At 39.8% G+C, this 26,655-nt stretch overlaps 2 protein-coding genes across 13 annotated transcripts in view; both read left to right on the top strand.

Annotated features, from left to right (window-relative positions):
• The window catches only part of dst (dystonin), a 97,802-nt gene extending 92,433 nt beyond the window's left edge, over positions 1-5,369 (top strand). For 8 of the 12 annotated variants that reach the window (XM_035663953.1, XM_035663956.1, XM_035663957.1 and 5 more), the window contains 5 exons: positions 391-504; positions 1,808-1,998; positions 2,229-2,339; positions 3,021-3,147; positions 4,287-5,369. In XM_035663953.1, the coding sequence (XP_035519846.1) occupies positions 391-504; positions 1,808-1,998; positions 2,229-2,339; positions 3,021-3,147; positions 4,287-4,543 (800 nt within the window). In that variant the 3' untranslated portion in view covers positions 4,544-5,369. The remainder of the gene's footprint in view (positions 1-390; positions 505-1,807; positions 1,999-2,228; positions 2,340-3,020; positions 3,148-4,286) is intronic. The other 4 variants (XM_035663962.1, XM_035663963.1, XM_035663961.1 and 1 more) reach the window with 2 other exon arrangements.
• Positions 5,370-7,613: 2,244 nt separating this feature from the next.
• On the top strand, positions 7,614-21,235 carry zmp:0000000760 (collagen alpha-1(IX) chain). The gene is made up of 26 exons (XM_035663967.1): positions 7,614-7,692; positions 8,669-8,792; positions 9,342-9,735; positions 9,827-9,904; positions 9,998-10,093; positions 10,179-10,232; positions 12,885-12,938; positions 13,035-13,088; positions 13,180-13,233; positions 13,704-13,757; positions 13,845-13,898; positions 13,979-14,032; positions 14,422-14,475; positions 14,621-14,665; positions 14,766-14,819; positions 14,913-14,966; positions 15,058-15,111; positions 15,246-15,317; positions 15,403-15,438; positions 16,723-16,767; positions 16,865-16,897; positions 17,668-17,814; positions 18,224-18,400; positions 19,126-19,216; positions 20,418-20,495; positions 20,796-21,235. The coding sequence occupies exons 1-26, from the start codon at positions 7,614-7,616 to the stop codon at positions 20,993-20,995; spliced, it is 2,289 nt and encodes a 762-aa protein (XP_035519860.1). The 3' UTR covers positions 20,996-21,235.
• The last annotated feature ends 5,420 nt before the right edge of the window (positions 21,236-26,655 follow it).

Genomic DNA, 26,655 nt, shown 5'->3' on the forward strand with positions numbered 1-26,655 from the left:
TTATTTACTTTCTTCTTAAAGTCTGTTCTCTCTATCTCAACACAGAAAACAGTCACAATAAAGAAAATCTGTGAGAAAGACATAGTTAAATAAAGCAGCAAGACTCAAATTACCTCTTAGAAAACGATTTAATTTGTTTGTTTTTAGAATTTATGAGGAACAAACGTTGAGAATAAGAACAATTTGCCATGAATTAGAGAGCAAAGTACAATCTCTGATGACCAATCTGCCACCTACATAGTATAAAATCATTCAACCTGTGCCCACGTCTCAAAGCTTCGTGTGATCTTCCTGTTTCTGCTATCTTCTGTATTAATTATCAATTTCCTGTTTGTTTTTTCCTGCTAAACCCTTCCTTCCTCCTGCTGAACATGATATCATTTCTTCTAGTCCATCACCACGGGAGCAAAATGTTGCGCTCGGAATCAAACTCTTCAATTACTCAGTCTCCTATAGGTTGGCAAATCTCAAACTTACTCACCTTGCTCCATGAACCCACCAGTGGTATGTGTGTCTGCACATCCGTGTGTGTGCTGCTTGCGTTGGTCCCGGTGTGTACTACTGTAGCTGTGAAGTGTGTGCGTGTGTGTGTGTGTGAGCGCTCATCGTGAATGGCATCCTCATGAATCAGCTCCACTCACAATCAACTATCATTCAACTCCAGCTGGTTTTCATGCATGCAGTTGTTTGTGCGATTCACATCACCTGCTGATGACACTTTTTTGGAACTCGAAGCACCGAAATTAGCTCCTTTTCTTTTCTCTCTCGGCATGTGATGAGCGGTTCTGAGTGCAGCTTCTTTTTTATGCAGTTTTCAGGTTTTGCTTGACAATCAAACAAACAAACAAGCATTTGAAAAACCATTTGAAATGTTAAAGAGGATGCTAAGCTGCTGTAAAACTGTGTACCATCATCATTGAGGGGAGATGATGAGGTTTATGTACAACAGAAGTGAAACAGTGTTTATTGCACTGTTTACTCTGTTTGACAGTGTGGCTTTTAAACTGCATGTAAGGCAGTTTGTTTTTAACACAACTGGTGCAAGGTCTGTTTGGTTTATATTTGGAGTAGTTTATGTTTCCTTCGTTTTTGTAATTCTTCTGATTTGGGCCGTTTGGGCTTAATCTTTTCACCATTTGTTTAGCAGTCCGAGCAAACAAAGAACTATTGCTGGTTGAAAAACAAAATGTTTATTCTGCCGCTGCTGCAGCAGTAATTGGACTACTGCTGGACGAGTGCGATTGAAACTGCATGAGTTTTGTGTTTTCATTGTTTATTCACGATTTAATCCATTTCAAATGTTGTGCTTTATTTATTTCACATCATGGTAACACTTTATTTTACAGATCTGTGTTTTACAGGTCTTTACAGGTTCCCTAATAATTTCCCAGTAATTTATTTAGAAGTTTCCTGGAAATAAATATGTAGTGCTAATTATAGGGGAAATAATAAATAAATAACAATTCATTCATAGTGAAACCTACAAATACTTTTAGCTGCCAAAATCTAACTGAAATGACTAAAAAGCCAAGCATACAATTCAACATATATAAACAATAAAGTTTCTAATAATGAATTAATAATTATTTTCTTCGCTTTACATGGAGCATTTTTACCTATAATTAGTACCAAATTACAGTTAATTCCAGGAAATTTCCTAGGAAATAATTGGGAATTGTTCGGAAATTAGGGACTTCAAGTGCAAAATAAAGTGTTAACTCACCTCATCATCAACGCGACAGTACTATTAAAGATAATCACAGCTGTGTTTATGCAGCACGGCTCATTTTGAGTGTCATTTTCTCAGCTAAAGGCAGGACCAACATGGAGCTGCGAGAGAAATTCATCCTCCCAGAGGGAACCACTCAGGTGATGGCCAGCTTCCGCTACCGAGGCCGGAGATCTCGGCCATCGTCCAGAGGAGCCTCTCCCAACAGATCCACCTCCAGTCAGAGCTGTCCGGTCCCATCGCACGCAGCGGCGACCAGTACAGTGAAGGTGAGACACTCCACTCAGCAGTCAGTTATTGTCTAGTTGTCTGTCACACTGTAGATCGATCATACCCCCCTCCATGATTTCCCTCCCATTTATCTACCTTAGTTCTTTTATTTTACATTATTTGATCACGTTCTTGTTTATTTCTTTGTGTTTCTTACATCTAGTGTTTCTTGTAGTTTTTTGATTTGTGAATCCATGTTTGTGTTTTTTGATTTGCCATTGTTCCCCAGACTCCCCAACACATAACCCGCAATTATGATAAGCCCTGGCTTACAAACAGCAAACCCTCCACTCCTCTTAAATCATCAGACTCCTTTGGGAGCCAAGGTTCATCCTCAGAGGTATAGTCATATACATCACATGATGTGTAATGCTTCAGATTTACGACCCAACTGAAATCTACTGCTTGATTATCAAAGAGATAAAATATATATAAAGAATAATACCAGTCTATATAGAGCTCCTAATTTGTAAAAGGTGTATTTGTTGGTAGTTTATATTTCTGATTTAGCTGATTTTCAGTGTTATTCTGTCATGAAAAATAAATCAATGACAGCTCTGGTAGATGTTGGACTTAAACAATAAGGTTTCCTGTGTTAGAGATTTCAGTTGGGTTAATAAACTTTGGCTTCTTTGATTACTAATAGGCTGAATATTTAATTCTTGTCTGACAAAGATGTCTTAATTTTAATGCCACTAGAATACTTTAACTTTAACTTTAACTAACTTAATAACTTTATATGCAATCTATGCATGTATTATTGTTTGTTGACTCATTTATTATGTATTTAACATGTATAATTCAAATACTAACTGTTTCTTAAAGGGATCTGCAAAAATAATGATTTTGAAAGGATTTTTCATAACATTTCAAACTAACTCAATATTTAGGGTGTGTTTTCTGGTACAACTTGTTATGTATTTCAGTTTGTGAGGACTGTTTTCTAAAACACTGTCCTTATACTCACTGTGCAGTTAAATACCATTGATTACCAGTGGAAGTAAAGTTCTGTCTTTTGCAGGGTACACCAGTTCAAGGCAGCAAATTACGTCTTCCTGGGTACTTGTCAGGCAAAGGATTTCAGTCTGGCGAAGAGGGAACGTTGATCAGCGCTGCTGTACTGAAAGCTCGAACACAGACAATAGGTGGTGAGTAGAGAGCAACTCCGGTAGCTCTTCATCACTATTCATTATATTAACAAGTGTTTTGTTCCTGTTGTTTGGGGCAGACTTGTGTGAATCAAAGAGAATTAATGGAATGAAAACAATTTAGCCACTGTTGAAGGAAAAACACTGTTTTTATATGAAAATTTTAAATTGCAATAACCTTTTCAGGGCTTTTTAAGGATGAATTCTAGTCTGTAGAAAATAAGGGATGAAGCATTTGAGACGTCACCCAGAGGTCACTGAAAGTGTTTGAAGCCAGGAGTTAAGTTTACTGCTCCCTGCCATATTGGCAGTCACTGAGGCCAAAGAGTCAAAATAAGGGAAGCTGCTTTGGGATGATGTGGGATGAGCACAATGGAAGTCTTGTGCTTTAGTGATTGTGATTCTTCTGCCATCACGTAGGTGGACAGCTATGCAGCGAGTTGAACACACTTCCATTAAAGGTTAAAGCCTTTGTAGCTTTTAATGGAAACAGTGAAGAGTATTGATATACACCATTCTTTATTTAGCAAATGTTTTTGGCTATCTTCCCTTGATTAGGTTGCCATCTCAGGTTTTATACGGTTTCCTTATACACATTGTGTTAAGTCACCATAGATACTGAGTATACAAAATAACATTATGAAACCAGTACAGTAACAAGAAAACGATCACATTAGATCATCTATAATAGGTTTGCTACATTGTCTTTTGTGCCAGGAGCAAACAAAGAATTATCGCTTCAAGATCAACATTAAGTCGTTGTTGGACGTACAGCACAGTATTTAATCTAGTAAACGTACACATAAAGTCCATTAGAGTCGATATAAAAAGAGTCAACTATGTAAAATTAGCCCAACAGTAAGCTACTAGATATGCTAGTACAACGTTTTTAATACCTCAAAGGTCACATCCTAGCTGTAAGAAATGATTGATAATCACCAAAAAGGGGCATTTAGAGGGAGAGGGATTCAGATAAAAGACTCTTGTCAATGTTTAGATGTAAAAATTTCAGTAAAACTGCTGTTGAGCTGCCAGTGGCGGTTGCAGAGTGCCCAACTGAAACCAACTGGCAGTGGTAAAACACCTGGGTTCATTCTTGGTAGGTCATTAATTATCTTCCCTCATTTTATCTTTTTTAGACTCAAGAAAAAATTCCAGCCGACCTGGAAGTAAAGCCGGAAGCAGAGGGAGCAGTCGCAGAGGAAGTGACGCTTCTGACTTTGACATCTCAGACATTCAGTCTGTGTGCTCAGACGTGTCCGAGACGGTCGGCGACTCAACCCGAGCAACGCCGCGCTCCGCTTCCCGTCAGCACGGAGGAAAACCCTCCAAGATCCCCACTCCTCAGAGAAGAACCACTCCCACGAGCAAACTGGCCAAGGGATCCAAGCGATAGTCAGTGGCCTTGAAAAACAAACAACCCAGGAGCTAGTTGCACCCTAAACGCGTAACGGACACTGGAGATATCTAACTTAAAAAAAAGACTGCAAATGTGTTGAGTGTTATTTAAACTGTTGCGAAGATGTAAAATATTCAGTTGAGAGGCAATATGGTTTAATATTATGTGAGAATGGAATGTCAATGGCCTTGTGTATTTGTTTTTAATGTATTTCATTTTTTGTGAAAAAATGTCAAATTGTTTTTATCGTATATTATTTTATTGAAACCTGTAGAGGTTTGACGGACACTAGAAAAAAACTGGGAATGACTACGTTGTACGGTTAACTAACATTTCTTAACACTAATGAAGGGCAACACGCAGGATAGCGCTCTAAGAGTTACTGAATGTACTGTTATTTATGTTCGCTGATGTTTGGAGTAGATGGTGCATTATGGTACCATTTGAGGCACTGCAATTATCTATTTAAGTGCTATGATATACTGCCAACATGCATTTAAAGGGCAATGCAATATAGTACAATAAACCCCAGTAAGCACTGCAGAAACCTTTGAAAAACACTATTTAAGGCAAGTAGCAGAAAAACCACGTAATCATGAAGCTTTTACGTCCTGTTTGTTTGTGAGCAGCTGCAGTCCCTTGTTTTGTTTGACCTCAGCAGTGTGTGCATTGACCTTGCAGAGGTGCCACTCCATGTAGACATTCTCTTGTGCATCTATGTCAATGTATGGTTAATTTCGGTAGAGCTGAAATTGTTACTGTAACATTACTTTGTAATAAACCTGCTTGCAGAAAACCACCAGAGGCTGGTGGGGACCACAGAGTCGTCTCTGCTTTGCTCCTTTTAGCTCCTTTTGTCAGCCACGCTAGCAAACATCACCTCGGTTCGGACTGAAACATCTCCACTATTGGATTGAAATTTTGCACATACATTCATGATAACCAAAGGATGATTCCTACTTTTGTGATCCTCTGACTTTTCCTCTAGCGCTGCCATGAGGTTTACATTTTGTTTTTGTTGAAAACACAAATCTTGAAATATTTTTTTTGGCTTTTATTGCCTTTCAGAGAGCCACAAGTCAGAGCCGAACCGTTGACGGTATGAGTCCAACCCATGGCGCTGCAACATGGACTCCACTACCAAGGCAACCCCATTTTGGTGTTTTACTGAAATTATCTCAACAACTACAGATATTCAAGGTCCCTTGAGGATGAATCCTGATGGTTATTCCTTTACTATTCTATTAGAGGCATCATCAGGTCGAAATTTTAACATTCAGTTAAATATCTCTCCCTGGACGTTTATGTAGCGCCATCATCAGGTCAAAACTGAAGTTTTCTTCGATACTTCTTAATGACCAAATACCTTAAAAACAAAAAACATTCCCATCAGCCTGGTGTTAAGTGCTAATTAGCAAACGTTAGCCTGCTGATGAAGACAGTAAACATAATAACATCAGCATGTTGGCACTGTCAATGTTAGCACGCTGACGTTAGCACTTAGCTTGAGTACAGCCTCACAGAGCTGCTAGCGTGGCTATAAACTTTAGACTTGTTCTCATCTGTCTGTGTCTCTGTCTCCCATGTGTCTTTTCTTTCATGCTGCTGAACTAAAGTCATTAAATGGCCTTCAAAGGTCACCACATTGCTTCACACAGGTTTAAGACCGTGGAAAGCAATGAATAAGTTACTGGACACATTAGATCAGTAGCTCTTGAATTAGTGACACTGGCTTTATGAATGAAAACACTTTAAAGTGTTGTATCCATATATTGGAGCAGTTAAATACTGTCTGTGTGTTATTCAGCAGTAGCCTGGCTGTTAGATGCAGTGTGGTGGTTTAGATTGAAGGTGTTGTCTCCTCTGGGTGGAATGTTTGCAGAGCTTCTTGTGTTTAGCTGTGACATACTACATCTTTCTCTCACTCTGAGACTCTGCGGAGGATAAAACACTGTCTTGAATGAACATACACTAAAACCTGTGAGACTGCTTTTTAAAGCAATTATAGACTAAGTTTGTACAAAAAGTATTTTTTTCTAACTGTGCAAGTCGTGAAAGGAGACGCACAAAAGCGCTACACAGTAAAATACGTAAAAAACAGAGAGCAGATTGAGAGATGCTTTAAACAAACTTTTGCTAAAGTATCGGCATATTCTCCCACATTACTGTGATTTTCTGCTCTCAGTAGCTTCCACCTGCAGTAAGGTATGTTCAGCTACATTTCCTTAATGTGATGACTCAGTTTACTGGACTTGTACTGTAGGTGTAACTGGCCTATGAGAAGACGCAGATCCCCTGGGGACCAAAGGTGGAGTGGAGCTCAAGGGTCAGGCTCCTCTGAGACCCAGAGCATCTAGTTTGAATGGTCCTCCTGTTCAGCTCAAACACTGGCCCGGGGATGGCACTTTAGAGCGGGATATATCCTCACACTAGGAACTGGAACAGATCCATCTGCAGGAGCCCTGAGACTTTCTTTTTCAGGAATATGTGAGTAATGCTCTGTAATTTTCCTTTATTTTTAAAATACATTGCACGTAGGAAATTATAAACTAAGGTTTGTGTATAATATCTGGTTGCTTAGCAAACGGAGGACAATTGTAATTAAATGTGTAATTGTGTCCACTAATGTGGTGAAATTAGTTTGCATGGATGTAGCAATTCAGTGGATACAACGTTTGATATTGTTTTCATAGGAACATCATTGTATGATATAATTATAAAACCATAGTAGTCACATTGCATAAAAGAATAATTATATAATATATGTATGATATCTGAAGGGACCTAAAAGGAATATTTTACCGGTTGTTATTTGATATTCCAGTTGGTTAGGCCCAGAAATGTAGCATTACATGTTTTTTTCAGTTTCTTTTCTTACTCTTTCTAAATCTTTATGCTTTTATAAAATGTATGCCTAGAAATGTATATTTTTTTAACAAATTTGAGTGACTGACTTCCATTTAACAGCCAACTGCACATTCTACATAAATTCTGATTTACTGAATTACTGATTTATTTAATTGCTGTACTACAGGCACTTATAGCCCCTGACTTCAAACATTTGAAAATGGCAGCCTACAAAGATATGCTGGTGTTTGCAGCACTCTTTGTCATCTTCGGAATGACCCAGTGTCAAAAGTTGCCAAGTAAGTTTAAATTTTTTCATACTTATTCAATGACTACAGCATATTTCTCACTGCATAGAAATAAAAGACTGGATAATCACCTACTCAGTAGTTCTGTAGAGTTGTGTGAGGCTAGTCATACATGCTGTAGACCACACCCGTTTCCTGGTTAAATAAACTTATATATAAAATATGACTGACAATAATTACATATTTCATATTAATTATCTGCTCTGACTATAGTTTTTTAAATTGAACACTGTACTACCGCACCTTGACCAGCAGATGTCAGTATTTGTCAGATCATAGTCAATTGTTTGCCTCACAGCAGGTGACCCAGTGTCATATTTCCTGCTATCAGTGCCTGTGTGGACACTACGAGGTCAAAGAGGTCATCCTGGGGTTAAGCTATGTACATGAATATTTGAATCCATACAAATGAGTCTTCCTGTTACCATAATGAATCATTTAGCACAGTGTGTTGTTTTCTATCCATGGCATTCTGCTCACAGATAAAAACAGTCTGTCAACAGAAACAGTACAGTAAACCGTAGGCAGTAATGTATTTTTTGGCTTTACTAATAATCAAAGGGGGTAACTTGTTAACATGCCACAGTAGCAGGTGTCAAGATTTTCATTACTGAAGAGGTTTTGAGTTATTTTCAAGTTGAGTCATACTATTTGTAATCAGGGTCCTTCACCAGCTTTCATCCAGCTCAAAGGAAACATGCCAGCTGTGCTGATCTCATTCAAACTGCAGCACAAAGCGTGCAGTGTTTAGAATTCAGTAGCCAAATCCACCTATGAAAGAAAATAAACAGCTTCTTCACGTTAATGAGTTTAATGAATTACCTCATTGTACCTGTGAAGAGATGGCATTATTAATGACAATGAGTAATGCAACCATAAAAAAGTGATATCAGATTTAGAAGCAGTCCAGCACCCTTGATGCTGAATCAGTGTGACGTCAAACTAAGCTCAGTGTTTGTGCTGCAAGGTTTTGATCTGCTGGAGGAGTTTCATGTGCCTGAGTCGAGGGGAGTGAGGAGAGTGGACGGCTCTCAACCTGAAGCGGTGGCCTACCGTGTCAACCCCTCTATCCATCTACGAAAGACCATGAGGTACTAGACTGCCTGAGCCTAGTTATTCAGTGAAACTGGAAAATGATCAGAAAGATATAGAAGAGTACTCCAAGGTGTGTCATTACACTGCGACATTACTGTTGGGGGTTACAGGAAATGCACTTCAGATCACATAGAACCACACCTCAACATGATTTGAAACTTTCAACCAGAGTGCAGCAGAACAATGCTGCTCAGCCTGGTTTTAATTACTGAAAAGCAATTTTGCACCCATAACCCCACCCAACAATGATGTCACAAGGTCCTGGAGTACACCTGTACATCACTACAGCGAGACAAGAAATGGGAATGTGCTTTTTTCAAATTGAAGATACAAATAATGGTAGTGTGTAATCAGAAGAGATGACACAGAGTCACACAGAAATGTGTAATATGTTATGGTGGAATTGAAGTGTAACAATGCTCAATCTAAAGATGCTCTATTTCTACTTATTCATCTTCTTATAAAATAAATCCTTATGTTCCTACAAAAGCCGTTGATTGTTGTTTTGTGAAGAAAGCTCTCTAAACCTTCCTCTCGTGCCACAGTGACGTGTATCCAGAAGGACTTCCGTCCGACTACTCCGTTATCGCAACATTTAAGGTGACCAAGGACACTGCCAAGAAATCTTGGGACCTGTGGCAGGTCAGTGACCCCAAGGGACGAGAACAGGTCGGCCTGCGTTTCCAAGGTGATACCCGCTCTTTAGACTTCTTCTACACCAGCCCCCACGGGAGCCAGATGCTGAGGACCTTCCATGGTGTGGAAAAGTTGTTTGACGCAGAGTGGCACAAGTTGGCGCTGAGTGTGAAGGGCAGCCAGGTGAAGCTGCTGATAGACTGTGAAGAGGTCAGTGTGGAGTCCATTGACGAGCCGAGGCCAGTCATCCACCGAGGGTACACCTCCATTGTCAAGCGGGCTGCAGGAGATCGCTCTGTGTCTGTACGTTGACAGCTTGGATTTTTGTGTATCCTTAGTCATATTTAAAATCCCTTTGATTTGAACTTTAATGTCTCATATTGTCTCTCTCCAGGTGGACCTCCAGCAGATGCAGGTGTCATGTGACCCGGAGCAGGCTTACTCAGAGGGCTGCTGTGAGCTCTCCAGTGTGGTGGGTCAGCTCCTAATTAACATGGTTTCCCTCCCTCTGTTAGAGATGTGTATGTAGGTTTAAAACCGTTGTTTCACCTTTCTGTCATGGCAGTGTGGAGGGTATGCAGAGATCGGTCTAACAGCTGGAAGAGCATCTTGCAAATGTTTGCATGGACAGCCTGGCCCTCAGGGACCTCCAGGGCCAAAGGTGAATGTACCTGTACAGTGAATACTGGAGCATACTCATATGACAAGTTGAATCTGTATTGACATATATTTTAATTCTTTTGCAGGGTCACAGAGGTCTTCCAGGGGAAGACGGAGATCCAGGAAGACAAGGAAACTGGGTAAATAAATGTGCAGTATGTCTCTCAGTGCCTTTTCTTGCGCTGGATGAATACTTGTTCCGGTGTTTACTTGAGGTATTCTTAGCATTAGCAGCATCCCCTTCTTCTTGCAGCACAATAAAGAGTTAAACTGAATTGTAGTCAAGTGACATTGTAAAAACTTTCACTCGTGAGACAACAGTGAAGCTGTGGAAAATGGCAATAGAAGTACAACTGAGACGCGACAGGATGGAAACAGATCTGGAAGCAGAAGCGCTCAGCGATAGTAAACATAGAGGCTCCTTTCATACTCATGTCCGCTTGCTACAGATTTAGGAGGAAGCCAACATAAACATGAACCAATACGGATGTGATAATAAATTTGTTTTTGTCGTTCTGAAATAGCCATTTGCATCCTAAAACACAGGCCCTTCTGGTTTAGAATACAGGATTTAACTCATACTGGCAAGTGATCACAGGATTTCTAATGGTTTTACTTTTCCATTTGGAGGAAACTGAGCCAAATGTAATGAATCCCACACACAGGAAAACCAAGCAGTTGAGCAATAGCCATACCCTCCAAGTGTCTGGTAATGAGTGGCATTAGCGTGCTTCACTATTGTGTGAAATTTCTCAGATGTGGATAAGGCTAATGAAGTCACCGTAGGAAGGCCACATTTTGAAAGAAAGGGAAAGGTTTAAGAAAATTATAATGAACAAAGTATTCTGCTGCAGAAGCCAGTACATGCATCAGTGAATGAACAAATACACTCACATTTGTATCCTTCAGGGAGCCGCAGACGTGATTATTTCCACTTTAAATTTATGACTTGTTAATCTCTTTGATGCTTAGCAGTCAGTTATGTTGGAGCAGATCTGAGAGTCTTTTTAAAACAGTCCGGAGAACATGTGTTTAAAGAAAGAGGATTTTTTTTTTATACGCATGTGATGGTTTGGCATTTAACATGCCCTTTGCACTCAAGGAAATCCCCCATGCTGCCTGAGCAAGCACATGTACGCCTGTAGGCCCACGTACAGTTAGAGCACATTTCCAGAGCTGTACATGCTACATATTGATGTCCTGAGTTGCAGCTGTAGCTCATCTGGAGTAAACATCTGTCTTGTGTAACTCGTTAGAGTGTTGACCTCCTGCCAGCTTGTGAATCACAGAGCCCCAACATGTTTATCTCCTCCCCTGCTGGCATCCAAGGAGGGCATTTCCTGGCACAGATATATGAACTGTCCATCTCAGGTGGTGGGTGGTCCTTTGCTCGTCGGAGATATACCGCCTTAGAAGCGTTGTAAAGTTCACGGTCATGCCTCTCGCCGTACTGTCGGCCATCTCTGAGGTTAACCTCTGCCCAGCTGACTCTGCGTAAAAACAGCGTTAGGTGAGATGGTCAAATAAACTGACAACACAAAGGCATCCTGGCCTTGTTTAATCTGTTTGTTGACTCAGTGAAATAGAGCCAAGTGGAAAACACTTTTTTCCCTCTACTACTGAGGAAGTCAGCATCTGTATAAACACTATTGATCCATTCTGCTGTGTTTATGACCAATATTTCCTAAATCCTGCTGAATATGCTTGTGTATATTTTCCACTAATGTGACATTTACAGCATAATGACTTTTTATAGTTAATTACCCTTATTTTATCATATGGTTTTTACAGCTTACTCTAAAGGAATAGTTTAACGGTTTGGGAAACAGTCACTCGCTTTCCTGCCAAGAGTTAGATGAGATGATCGATACCACTGTCATATCCGTGCAGTAAATATGGAACTACAGCCAGGAAACAGTTAGCTTAGCATAAAGACTGGAACCGGAGGGAAACAGCTAGCCTGGCTCTGTCCAAAATAGCACCTCACTAACCGTCACTTAGTCACCATGTATAAACCACAAATTGTTGTTTTTACACTCTCGTTCTGTACAGATTAAATATATACACGAGTTAGGGTTATATTTGGATAGAGCTAATATAGCTGTGTCCCATTTTTCCCCCAGTCTTTGTCTCCTGGGAAATATATTTTGGGAAATATGATTATATATAATTTCTCGCTGCCTGAAAGTTAGATAAGAAGACTGATACCACTCTCATATCTGGCCGTTAATATGCAGTTAAAGCAAGCAGCAGGTTAGCTTAACATACCCAAGACTGGAAAGGGAAAACAGCTAGTCTGGCTCCATCCAAAGTTAGCGCAGCTCTTCTTTGGCCACCTAGGAATATTGGGACAGGCTGTAAAGCTCACTGATTAACACGTCTTCCAGTTTTGTACGGCTTAAACAAACATGTTAGTTAGTGAGCTTTAATGATGCTGGTAGGTGGATTTTGTTTCTTTCGGACCAGTCTTAATGCTAAGCTAAGCTAACCTTTCCTGGCCTGAGCTTTATATTTACCATACAAGCATGAGAGTGCAGGAAAGCAAATACTGAGTGTATTTCTCAAAATGTTGAAACATTCCTTTAAACATCTCTCTTTATTCTGAGGGAGCAAATGCTGTCGTGTCTTAACTGTTTCTCCGTCTGATGCATCCAGGGAGTTTAATCTCTCAGAAGTCATTAGTGACTGAGTGGAAAGTCTAACGTTCACATTTTACACTATTTCTCAAGCTGGTCCGATCACAAATAAATGGCTACAGACTTGCTTGTGATTAAGTCAAACTTCTCTTGCAGGGGATCAGGGGAAACACAGGAGACTACGGTAACATTGGCGAGACAGGCCCAAAGGTAAGATCTGCCTTAATAAACCCCCCTATCAGTGTTAAACTTCAGTTTGGCTCGTTCTCAAAACGCATTAATGAAACCTCACACACACATCCTCAGGGTGAAGAAGGAATCAAAGGCGAGAAAGGAATGAGAGGACTCTGGGGCCAAGTGGTAATTTATCGCACTCAGCTTTATCTTTTTTCTTTTTTTTACCCGAAATGTTACAATTCCTAATTAATGAGATGTTATGTTGTGTTAACAGGGAGACAGAGGTCCTAAAGGGCTGAAAGGATTAAAAGGGGCAGGAGGCTTCAAGGTAAAATCTTCTTTTGGTTTCAGGATTTAAAGGTCCAGTGTGTAGGATTTAGTGGCATCTAGCAGTGGGGTTACAGATTGCAACCCACTGAATACCGCCCCCCTCACCCCTTCCCTTTCCAAGCGTGTAAGAGAATCTACAGTGGCCTTCAGGTAACATTTAAGGCCCTATGTAGAGCCAGACGTAGAGCTGCTTCATCTGTAGATAAAAACGTCTCATTAGAAGGTGAAAACACAACAATTCTTATTTCCAGGTTATTATACACCTATGAAAACATACCTGTGAACGTTATATTCCATTTCTGCCAATAGATCCTCCTAAATCTTACGCACTGGCAATCTGTTTAATTAGAAAATAGGCAACCAGTCAATAAAGTTACAAACTTTCCACTGGAGTTTTTTTGTTACAGTTGTATAACTTTATATCCAGATCCAGAGGATTTATTGTTGGCATTTTGACTGTAATTAAAGGGAGTTCGTGGGCCACCTGGAGACATCGGAGAGACTGGGAAACTCGGAGAAGTTGTAAGTTAACCTTTCATGCACAGTGGTAAGCCCTTTTGCAAGTCATTATGTAATTACTGTATTACTAACATCTTGGCCTCCTTGAAGGGTGCTAAAGGCGAAAAAGGATATGAAGGGATTCCCGGGTTTCAAGGAGTTAAGGTATTCGTTTTTTCTGCTTACTCTGTCTTCTTTTTAAATCTTGATATTGTGATTTGATTCCATCATGCTTTTATTTTCAGGGAGAGGAAGGGACCACTGGTAAACCAGGGCGTGCTGGGCCCAGAGGAAAGCAGGTGGGTTGTTGTGGGAGTCCCTCTTCCATAATCCATAATATTGCACTCTTAATTCTTTGTCCGTTACCTTCAAAATCCTCTCATGTGAGCGTAGAGAGCCAGTAAATCATTTTTAATGTGGTAAAACACTGGAATAGAGCTATGTTTTTGGCTTATGTGCCGTCTCCATAAACAACATTAGTTCATGTGGCTGGATTTTGGCTGAGATCTGAGGGCCTGAACTATATCAACATAAGCTGATGAGTCATTGAAAGAAGAGGCTCGACCACAATGATAACCTACTCTATTGTATATGAAGGAAGGCTCCTGGGTTCATGTTGCGTACTGAATGAAATCTGTTGTACAGTATAATCTAAAATCTTATGTTGCTTCAAATTATGATTTCACAGGGTATTGTGGGAGATCCCGGAGAGATGGGAGCTTCTGGAGAAAAGGGGAAGCCAGTATGTAATACAAATTAATCACAGTGACATGAAATTTATATGTCTTTTTTGTTCGATTTGATTTACACCCTTATATGAACATCGCAAATATTTCAAAATGTTTTCCTTTTAATGGATGTTTTTTGTCTGAACTTGTGAAAACTAGGGAATCCAAGGACCTGTGGGCAGAGGTGGCACCATCGGACCGAAGGTGATCCACTGCTGACACACCCAGCGCCTCACACCTGAGAGCTCACTTACACTGCGAATATAATTTGTCTGTTTTATAATAATGATAGCGTTTCCCTTAGGGCATAATTGGAGATCCGGGCTTACCAGGCAGAGATGGTGATCTAGGAATAGAGGTATTATATTCAATACAATATACAATATCTTAATGAGGAATTTAAGAAGCAGTACACTTTTGTTATTGTGTAAGTGTCATCTCTTCCTCACAGGCTTATCAAGGACCACAGGGTCTCAGTGGAAAACTCGGGCGAAGTGGAGCAAAGGTAACTCGTTGATCTTGCTTGCTTTTTTAATTAACAAGCAATTGAGTTGATTTTGGTCGATTAATTATGTTGTGCTTTGTGTCTTTTACAGGGGGAGAAAGGCACCCTTGGGTCACCGGGAGAAATGGGTCTCCAAGGCCGAACTGTAAGTAACTTTTTCAGTCACTGAAGACAAGCACATAATACATTTTGTACGTAAAGTATTTTGCCATCTTAAAGGAAAACGACAAAGATTAAAGCAGTCCCTTAGGTCGGTTTAATAAATGTTTTATTCTCGAGGGCCCAAGAGGTTACAAGGGTTCTGCAGGAAAGCCAGGAAGACCTGGATTTATCGGCCCACCGGGACCTACTGTAAGTCCTCCAGATGAATTTTTTAAACTCTTCCAAACACTAGTTCATTTTCTTCAAGCCATTAAACCATGTCATCTCTTCACAGGGACACGTGGGTGTGCCTGGAAAACCAGGGTCCAAGGTAATACATCCTCATCCATTACCCATTAGAAACAAAAGCTGACTGCAAAATCACCATTTAATGCCACAATTCTAAATATTAAACATTCATAATATACTGGTTCACAAACTAAATGCAGTCATAGGATTCAGGTTCTGTTACGCAACCAGCTTTTACAAAGTAACATTTTGTATTTTTATTTTGAGGTCACAGTTAAAGTGACATTATGTAAGATTTGGTATCTGTTGCGATTTGGATTTCTGGAATTAAATACCACTGTTATAAATATGGACAGCTGTACAACTGTATTTGTTATAATTACATTACCGATGATGAAAAACTGTCGACCATCACTCCCCCGGTGCTCTGAGCACCCAGTCCAGGGCTGTCCATCATGAAACTCACAGAGACTTGAAGCAGAGGACATCAGAGGGAAAAACAGAAAACATAAAATATGATCCAGTTTCCCTGAAATCAGTAGTTGGTGGTATGTGACTTTGTGCTGTAAAGCGTTACGCACTTTTTCAGACCTGGAGCCAAGAGATAAACAGTGCAAGAACAGGCATAAAGTAGGAATGACTGAGTCACCATTCACTCTGTAACAACTTGGTGTTATTTTAAGATAAATACATATTGTTGCTTTAAATATAAATAAAGGTTAAATGAGATATTAGGCAATCTGCCTACCTAGATCCAAATCTGAAAACCTCTGCACGGCAGTATTATGCAGTTGGATGCAGGTCAAGAAAAGAGAAAAGCATCATGGAAAAAGTTTACAAAAGCACAGACATTCAAAGGCGGTGAATACTAGGTGCTGGACCAAAGTACATGTAAAAAAAAAAAGGAAAAATAGCCACCATGTGGTATACCAATAAATGTCACGGGGCACAAGCCCCTCCTCAGATGGTTTAAAAGTTTGTGCCCAAAACGTCTAATGGTAGTATACTAATAAATGTTCATGGGAGCATTATACAATGTGCAGACTCTATATTTTTGTTTTTCAATAGAAAAGAATCAACAATTAAGACGGGGCACAGTGTGTGGCAAGCCCCTTTTTCATTTTAAATTAAATTTGATCTTATTTGAACATGTCATCCACCACAGTACAACACACATAAACCGGGAAACATAAAATCACATTCAAAAGCTCTATTGTGGCCTGACTGAGACCGTAAAATGACTTTAAGCGTCACTGCGTTGATTTAGACGATTGCTATCTATTCATCGAGCAGAACACTGAAATTCTCATATATCAAATAATTGTTAGCTTCTGTACACTGTTTATTTTTCCTTTGCCTTCTACAGGGTGATACAGGAATCCAGGGAATCCAAGGAGTTAAAGGTGCACAGGTACAGCCTTAAATATTTCATCCTCTCTGCTCATCTCTGCTCATCATTACATCCTCTTCATTTTTTCTTCATAACATGACTTTGCTCTTTTTTAAAGGGGGAACAAGGAGTTAAAGGCCCAAAGGGAAAGGTGAGCAGTGATTCTCTTTCTTTTTTCTATGAAGAGATGGCATCACTAACACTCATAATTATAATAATTAGGTATGAGCTAAGTGAACTGGGAAATAATTTCCCTCTAAATGGCAGTTAGGGAGCACGAATAGATACACAGACCACTGATCACCGTCAATCCCATCGTCTGATTTAATTAAGATAAATCACAAGGTGGCAGCTGTGATGAGTTGGGTTACTGAAAAGAGCAGTGTTGGAAGTGTATTAGTAAAAACATGCTACACTCATCACAGTCTCTGATTGCAAACTGAATAGTCTGAAAAATATAATATGAATCCATCAAATAACATTCCAAACATATTTAAAGCATCTGTAGATGCGATGAGGCCAGTAACACCCACAACTGCACCAAAATGAATATTGCACATTTCCCAGGTATTGTCTTACAAACTTACAAGAAAATTTCCAGTTTGTTTATGTATTCCTTCCATTATGCTTTCATTACAGGTTTTGTGTATTCACACATTTTAGTTTTTCATTTGAATGCTGGTCACTTTTAAAGTAATTAAATAAATAATATGTACTTGCATTTTGCATTCAATACTGAATGTATTTCCTTCTGAGATTCTGTTTCTTGCTAGTTTGCTTTACTGTCTGCATGACTGTTTATTATTACCAAATTAAGCTGTCACTGCTTTCCATAAAATTTATGTCCATGTAAAAATGATTTCTCATTGTATGGCTCTGTCCTAAATCCAGTCTTGCTGCTGTTGTTAACCTGCTCTGTAGGTTGGAGACAGGGGTGAACAGGGTCCTCAGGGAGGACGGGGGAAGCGCGGACCAGGAGGCCCACCTGGACGCTCAGGTCCTGTTGGAGTCAAGGGGGTTCGAGGTGAAGGAGGACCAGATGGCTTTCAGGGGCCCCCAGGCCCACCAGTAAGTAAAGTCCAAGCCTCTAAAAAAGTGTGATGAAACCGCTCTATAGTCTCTACTGTAATTGGCACTTCATCTATCTGTGAATGATGGCACAGAAACAGCAGAGTAATCATTTGTAGTTACACTGACTGGCACACACAAAGTGTTTGTTAACAACTTTGGTGTCAGGAACATGTTTAAACAGTTTCACATTAGCCTGTAGTTAGTAGCGACTCACAGCAAGGGTTTCATTTAGTGCAGCTATAAATCCATAATGAGCCTCAGGAAATATTAATGGTTTCATTTGTTCGTTTGTTTCCTCTGAGAGGCAGCCATGGCTTCAGCATGGCCTGTCCTGTAATATTCCACATTACATGTGCCACAGTTGGGTCTCTTCCAGTGATGGATGTGGTCATAATTTGTTACACAGGGTCCGACCCTCCCCGCTCAACACGTGATCGAGGTTTGTCAGAAAGTGGTCCTGGAGCAGATGTCCATGTTTGCCAACTCCGTGAAGAGGACGTGCGCTGCAGTTTGTCCTCTCTATGGGGATGTGCCCATGGGTGCCCCTGGTCCCGCCGGACAGAAAGGACCCCCCGGACCTCCTGTGAGTTTTACAGTTTGGGTCTTCTGCACAGACACACCAAAAATCACTGCTTTAGGTCTCATCTCACCTCCTGTAGACCCTTAGCTGAGACCCACTGCAGGAGTGCAGCACATTCTCCATACATTGTTCATTTTTGTCTTCCTGCCTGAGTAAAATGCAAACACATTGTGAGGGTCTGGTCTGGACTAAGAGAGCTGAAGTATTTGGCAGAAAAGCTTGGAATGAAAACATTACAATTTTCCACGTCTCCATGAGGACAAATAAGAAGTCACAGACTAGACACTTGGTCTGTGCTGAATGGTTTTTGGAGAGTATCAAGGCTGTCCTTGGATTGGAAAGCCTTTTCCACATTATTATACAGTGTAGAACCGATTCATGTTCCACAACTTCTTTAATCACAGTGACTCTCAGGCTGATAAATGCTCTTGAAGCCATGACCATATAAAAATATTCCACTATATTAGATTATGGCCAGTAAGCCTCATGTTGTGGTGTTTAATGCCAAACCAAGAACAGTGATGTACCAGTACTGTACAATGTTTTCCCAACAAAGTACTGAATGATCAGCCAAATAAATCTTTTCAGTTTTTTGTGCGCAGAGTTGGTCAGGGGTGAATGGAACCTTAATTCACGACTTGACCTAAGTGGAAAAAAAACATTGCATGGTTTGTACAGAAAACACACAAAAGATTAACGATGTATTTTCCTATTGATTATGTTGTCAGGGTGACCCTGGTAATGATGGTGTTGATGGAGAAGTGGGCCTGCAGGGATTCTACGGAGAAGTCGGAGATCTGGGCCGCCAAGGAGAAACAGGTGCGAAAAACAAACCTGACAGTTTATATTTATGAATATGAAGAACACCAAATCTATAATTCATCAGTGCTTGTTTTAGGACAAGTCAGCGGTGGAAAAAATTATTCACATCCTTTACTGAAAACTGTACAAATTGAATATTTTGGGCCACTTAGGGACATGACAATAAGCTGTAAACACATCACTAACATATCATCACTTGACATGTTAGCGAACATCTTATTTTTACAACCAGAAGACACTGAACAACATTGCTATTCATTTGGAGGTGTGTTTCTGGATACCTGATAAGGAACTTCATTTTATCTATTGTTAATACAGTATATATTGACAGAAGGGGCTTACGTAGCAATACAGCCAGTACTCCATTACAAGTAAAACAACATTTTACTTTAAGCACAGCACAGATTTTATATATCATGATCAATTTACTTACTTAGTTACTTACTTACTTTTATGGGCAGTACTGTGAAAATAGTTGTATAATGTGTTCTGTGGCCCTTTGTCATCAGGGGTTATCTCGGCCTGTACTTGGTTGTTACAAGTTTTTAACAGAAAGCCCCGTTACAAAGTGGAGGACGTGGAGTTTGAGAGATGCACCGAAGATGCTATCAAGTTGCATTATGGGAAGCATAGAGTACAAATAGTGGGGACTAAAAGATATCAGCATGCATTTTTAACAATTCTTTCCAGTAGCTGTCAAATAAATATAGTGATAGTACAATCTTTCAATCTGAAACTAAAGTAGCACAAAAATGGAAATACTCAAGTCAAAATTGGCCTTATGTACAGTATTTGAATAAATGTACCATCGATTCTTTCCACCAGTGGAAAGAACCCACTTGACTACCTTTCATCATGAACAGCACTGTATGAAACTGCTGAATCCAACACTGTACAGCGCCGCCGCTGTAAAACCTGTAGGTTAATACGTATATTCTCAGCTCTAATTTATGGTTAGACGCCTGAGCATGATGTCACACTCCTGCTACATTCCCGTGCCAAACCAATGAAATCGTAGAATATTTACAAGGTGTTTTCAACATTTATTTAACCATGATCTCAGTAACACATATGGTCTTTAATCAACATGAACGGCATGTTCTTGAGTGCTCTCAGTCCTGCGGGAATAGCGTTTTGGCTTGTCTGCTGTCATTCCTATTGAGACCAGTGTCTGTGTCTGTGTGTGTCTGGCTTGCAGGTGACAGAGGAGAGCAAGGTGATAAAGGAGCCAAGGGTTACGGTCTACCTGGCTACACTGGAGACCAAGGACCAAAGGGTAAATTCATATTCCAATACTTAATGTTGTTTGATAATTTGGTTAAAATGAGGCATTAATTGATGTCATCTGGGTCTGTGGATCATTCTCCAAACTATATGCAGCTGAGTCTGTCCTTTAGTTCCCAAGAAGGAGGAGGAGAGATGTGTTACTGTAAGAAGAGTGTGTCATTTTTCCAAAAAGAAAAGGTTTTTCTCTGTAAATGCTCTGTTCATGGAATCTGTGAAAACCGTCTTACTCAGCTCAACTCAGTAGACTGGGAGCCCTGAAGACTAAACAACATTTTTGCTTCAATCACAGGTCAGCGTGGACGTCCTGGCAGAGCATTTAATGGCCAGCCAGGGAAGCAGGGTGAGAGGGGACATACAGGCCGACCTGGACTCAGGGGCCACGCAGGTCTCAGAGGACCTCCCGGTGTTTGTATCACCTCTGGGTGTGCCCAGCTGAACTCCACCAATGGGACACCTCAGCCAGCACCGCGGAGGAGGAATCGCCCGTAGAGTAAAAAAAACAGTGAATCAAATATAGAGCTTAAAGGAGGAAAACATGGTGGATTGTTTTTGTTAATAAGTGTTTGTTCAAATAAATTGAACTTCTAATGTAAATATGCATCCAAACGGAAAGTGGGAACAGTTTGAGCTACAAGGTTACCAAAGACAACAACACCTACTTGATTTGAAGGAGAGTGGTAACAAAATATATTTGTATAAAAAAGACCGTCTTCATTTGATAGTTTTTATTTAAACTGATTTCACAAGTCTGAGTTGTCTTTAAACATCTGTTCTTTATAATAAAAATACAAAAATTATATTGTTTTTTTAGACTATTGTGTGAAAGCCTGATTCAGGTTCTTATCACAGCTATATCTGTCATGGAATTTGAGAGCTAGTGTCATTAGTAAAAAACTAAAACATAATAATATATAATACATAAATATATAGTTGATGTACCTCATATTCATAGTATTTAAAACTCAGCTTAGAGTTGTCTTTCTTTCTTTATGTAAATTTCCCATGTATTGTCTGTAGCCGTTGTGTAAAAAAGTACAGATTTCATGACACTTAAGTATGTTTTACTTACAGCTTTGGTGCCCTCTAGTAGTAGCATAGAAAAAGACACTTTGGCAGGCAGCGATGCATCCTGCTTTTAAACAGTGAGGCGATTTTAGTGTAGCGGTCACATTCTGTATTGCAGTATCACATGATGCATACATGCCCAAAAAGACCCCGAAATGACTCTGCGTATTATCAGAATTAAATCCATTTGATACAATAAAATTTGAAAAAGTCTAGAAGAGCCGTGTCAATAAGGTTTTTTTTCTTGCCATTTACGTAGTAAGTTAGCTAGTCAGTTAGCTGGCTTATGCATATGTTTTCATAAAAGGTTGAAAAATGTGTTTGGTGTATTTTTGAGTAAGCAACTTTTAGTGGAATTAAAGGTCCAGTGTGTGACATTTAGAAGGATATATTGGCAGAAATTGATTATAATATTCCTAGGTATGTTTGTACCATTAGTGTAAAATCACCTGAAAATAAGAATTGTTATGTTTTTATCAGCTTACCATGAGCTGTTTTTATCTACTATCTCTCACTCTCATTGTGAGCAGTCTTCAGTTAGTTGCAATCTGCAACTCACAGCTAGATGCCACTAAATCCTACACACTGGTCTTTTAATGGTGCTATCTTGGAACACAATATCAAGTTTTCCCCCCTTTAATGGCACTGTAGTACCCAATATTGGCCCATGATACACAAATCTTGAGACTGAGGGTGCAATGGTGTGCTACAGTAGAATCAAGTAATGTGCCTTTAAACCTTATTTCACAAAGCTAGGATTCTCTGCATTTCCCCAAGTGGAAGGTTTGGAAATTCTGGTTACAATTTAACTGTAAATCTCAAATCTTAATTATGTTTCATTGGACTACAGAGACTATGCATGAGTTTAGCTGTCAACAGAAAACTTAATGACCTACAACCTGTGTGTACTCTTTTTTTAGCAGTTGTTGTAGTGATGAGAACAAACAGTGACACAAACAGCAATGTTTCCCACATGGTGGCTCGGCAGATATTGTTGTAGCACCGTTGCTTCACAGCAACCCAGAGCTGGTTTGATTCCTGGCCTGTGTGGACTTTCCAGACGAAAAACCTGCTGGTCAAGTGGAATGGAGACTCTAAATGACATGAGGGTATGAGGTGTCTGTCTATCTGTATTACCAATAGACCGACACCCTGTCTGGGGCATTTCCCTGCTTTGTGATCAGAATATGCTGGGAAAGGCTCCAGCAATCCTGCAGCCCAGAAAGGACTTAATGAATTGAGAAAGATAATGATTGTTTTCCACAGCTCAAATCTAAAGGGAGGAACACTTCTAAAGGGGAGAAATTCACAGGGAGCTCTGCGTGTGGCTCTTCTCAGTGTCTTTCCTGGCTCACATTTGTTTCCTCCTGAGAAGCCCATCGACTGTAGATCGTCATCCTCCACCCACTCTGCGACTGCAGCATCATGTGTGCCATGCTGCTCTGGATGCTGTGGCCACCTCTGTCATGGAAACTATTACTAATCCACGATTATCCTCTGAATTTTCTTTCTGGGCTCAACCACTTGCTTCAGACATGCTCACTATTTATCTCTGTGGCAAACCATCATCATCATGATAAATACGACTTAATGCATGTGAGCTGATTAAAACGACCCAGTACGGTTGAGCTTCAAAGTGATGGCACAGAATCAGAGGTTATTAGAGAGAGGTTTTATGTTGTCCTCGGGCAGTTATTGAAAAAGTAAGTTTCAGAGCATTCGCCAGACACTGTAAATGTTAGTTGATGTAAGTAATATGTGTTATTGTGTTTTGTAGAAGTGAAAGTGAGCAGAGCGCTGATGCTGTTAGGTCCAACTGTAGATTTCATTAGTGTCCTGACAACTTTTTAACACACTGGCAGACTGAGATGCTGCTGAGTGGGTGGGTGACATAAACTTTCTCTGGCTAATTTGCTTCCTCATTTTTTGTATGTACAGTTTTATCATTAGTGCAAACCAATTACATATATGTTTTAAGCATTTGATTCATTTAGCTTGTTAACAGACTTTCAAACTGATTCCACCCTTTGTGCAGAAAGGATTTCTCCACAGCTACAAATGTTAAAGATTCTGGGGTTCAATTTTGTAGAAAACGTCTGATGATCATGATCATGTGGGGAAAACAGTTAAAGGGCAATGCAATAATCTGTTAAAAGGCCTTTATTCCCTTTGTCTGAGGCTGTGGGGCCATATCATGGGAGCAGTTATTAACTTGCAGTTATGAATAGCCAAATAGAAAAGAGGCTTTTAGCTGATTTTAGAACATCTTTGATCCGTTGTTTTTCCCACAAGACAGCCTGAAGACAAATTTGTCATCAGAAAGAAGTCTTAAACATGCAGTCATCAGTTGTGTGGATTTCCAGCAACATTTAAAGCTCTTTAACACCATGTCTCTGGACGGGGCTCAGTATGTTTGTACTGACTTTACTGTGTGTGCCAACCTCATAAATATGCACATTATATATCCATTTAGTGCCTGTGTATGTCAGAAGAGCATGTGTTTGATACACCATTCACAAAAAGCATATGGAAGATACAAACTACTACAATGTCCTGACGAAGAACAATTTCCCTTCCTGGCCATTGGTTTCTAACCACTGACAGTATGTAGTGTATGTGTGGCCTGTAAAGTGTTTAAGTGTCCATGGGCCTCTAAAAAGAAGTCCTTTAGTATTGAGTCTTATGGGAAAATGACCCTACTTCTCACTTGATGTAATACTGCAGTAAACAGTTTCCTAATGAGTAAGTCTTCATCACGCAGCATGATGTTCATTTAGTAAATTATGGTCCAGTTAATGTAAAAGAGACAATAAAGCCGGGTATGCTTTAAGGTGTGGGTACCTTGTGATCGACAAGTCATTCTCAGTGAGTCCATCCAGCGCAACGTACGAAACGAAGATCAAACTGTAAAACTCAGCAGTGCTGATTAAATATGAATCAGAATTATGTCATTGCACTTCCTATTTTTCACAAAAAATCGAGGCACATTTTAGGGTACTGTTTAACTGTAGTATGAGAATGTGCGTGACCAGGCAGGCCACCATTGTCTCCTGCTACGGATGAGCCAAAACTGAGTACAACACCGAAAAATCAGTCATCACTGCGACAGCCATAATGCCAAACTCAAACTTCAAAATGGTTGCATAATAATTACCTGGGTAGAAAATAAGAAAATTGAAACTCTACTACACAAAATCACTTTTCTGCTGTACTGCACACACCTCATACATTTGCACCCAGTACTGGGGAGATCTAAAGTAGGCATTGCTTTGAATTGAGAGGTCACAAGCAAAAAAGATTGAGGAGCACTCATGTAAGCTGCAGACTCCAGGAGCTACTGAAATATGGATACAAGTTATTTTTGAAGCCACAATTGTGCTAGAAATAATGTTTTTGCACTAAATAAAGCTTCTGGCCTTGTTAGGACTTGATTGCACAACATGATTAGGCTGTCTTGTTTTGCTGCCTAGTTGCGCTGCAAACATATTCATTATGTAATCTTGATCAGCTCTCTAAATCTAATCAATTACACATTTATCACATTTAAAAATATGACAATCACATTGTCCTGGTCCTCTCCTCTTCATTCATATTAATCAATGTATAGGCCCCAGATGATATCTTCAGTGGATTCTTGTGGGAAAAACCCACACAGATTTTTTGCCTGGGGGTTTCCTTCATGTGCACCTCCTGTTGGTAATAAACCAGAGCCAGTTTATTGAGACAGAAGATTACTCAGCATTGGAAAGTCTACTCTCACCAGCAGGTTGGCCACTCCCAGGCTCCAAACACATAACACTCAGTATTTGCCTGTGTGATCCACCAGAGTGTGCTGAGGCTCAGGGTCAACCGGGATACCACTGCCGCTCATAAGATGACGTCTGATGACATCTGTACCTGTCATGTGAAATATATATTTTATCACCACACTGGCTGATGATTTTTATTAACCCTGTACACAAAGAGAGATGGTAAAAGCAGTGATGGAAGAAGATAAAAGAAGCAAAAAGTGAAATACTTGCTTTTAAAAAAAGTGTAGAAGTATTAGCAACAAAATCTACTTAAGGTATCAAAAGATAAAGTACTTGAGATTAAGGAGAATGGCCCCTTCCAGATATAGTATATATTTTTTGTCTGTAAGGAGTGTGTTAATGCTGTAACTGGTCACTATTTTCAGTGTACATACTGTTTTTGGGGGTATTTTTTTTACTTTAACTGATGACAGAAAAAGGGGATAAAAGAGAGAGGGGATGACACACAGCAAAGGGCCACAGGTTGGAGTTGAATATATATATATATATATATATATATTGTCAATGCCCATGGCCACTGCGGCAAGAACTCAGATTTGGCACAGGAGCGCCAGCTCTACCTGGATAATGCGTAATTTTAAAGGCTTATCATGTGCATTGGATGTAAAATCTTAGTATGTAAAGTAATTAGTAGTAGTACCAAAGTTGTCAGATAAAATTAGTAGCATCAGTTGTAGCGTCGAAATAATATAAGTGCAAGTACCTCAAAATCATATACACTTGAGTGAATGTACTTGCTCCACCAATGGATCCAAGCATTTCTTGCTTGGAATTTGTTGTTCAAACAGGTGACTGCAGATAAAGATTCAAGCTTACTTTGTTAAAGCTTATAGAGAATAGTATTCCCCAACACAATGATGTGTTTAAATGAGTTGCTTTTTGTCAATCTTATACACTCATCTGTACTGCACTGTAGTGTTGTGCAACAGTCTTCTTTTCATTTTAAATTGGATAACTAATGTTGTACAGGGCAGCGTTCAGTACACTATCAGTCTTTTTGGAGCCTTCAATAAAGCCTGCAAATACTGAGGCTGTTCTTAGTTGATGCAGTGCAGGCTGCCACTGAGTACAAACATGATAAAACTTGTCAGAGTGGATCAAACTGAGATCTGCCTGCTCTATAGATAGCAGAGTCAGTTCTGCATTTCTAATGACTTCCAGCTGTTTGTGCAGAAAAAAAGCACTGCAGTAGCTTTTCACACCTTGTTCATTGCTCACTTGTAGAACATAATCTGCTGTCCTTTTGAGCGATGAAGTGGAATTCAAAAAGGA

The sequence above is a fragment of the Morone saxatilis genome, unplaced genomic scaffold (genome assembly GCF_004916995.1).
Source record: "Morone saxatilis isolate NCDOM2014 unplaced genomic scaffold, NCSU_SB_2.0 Contig19, whole genome shotgun sequence".
NCBI classification, from domain to species: Eukaryota; Metazoa; Chordata; class Actinopteri; family Moronidae; genus Morone; species Morone saxatilis.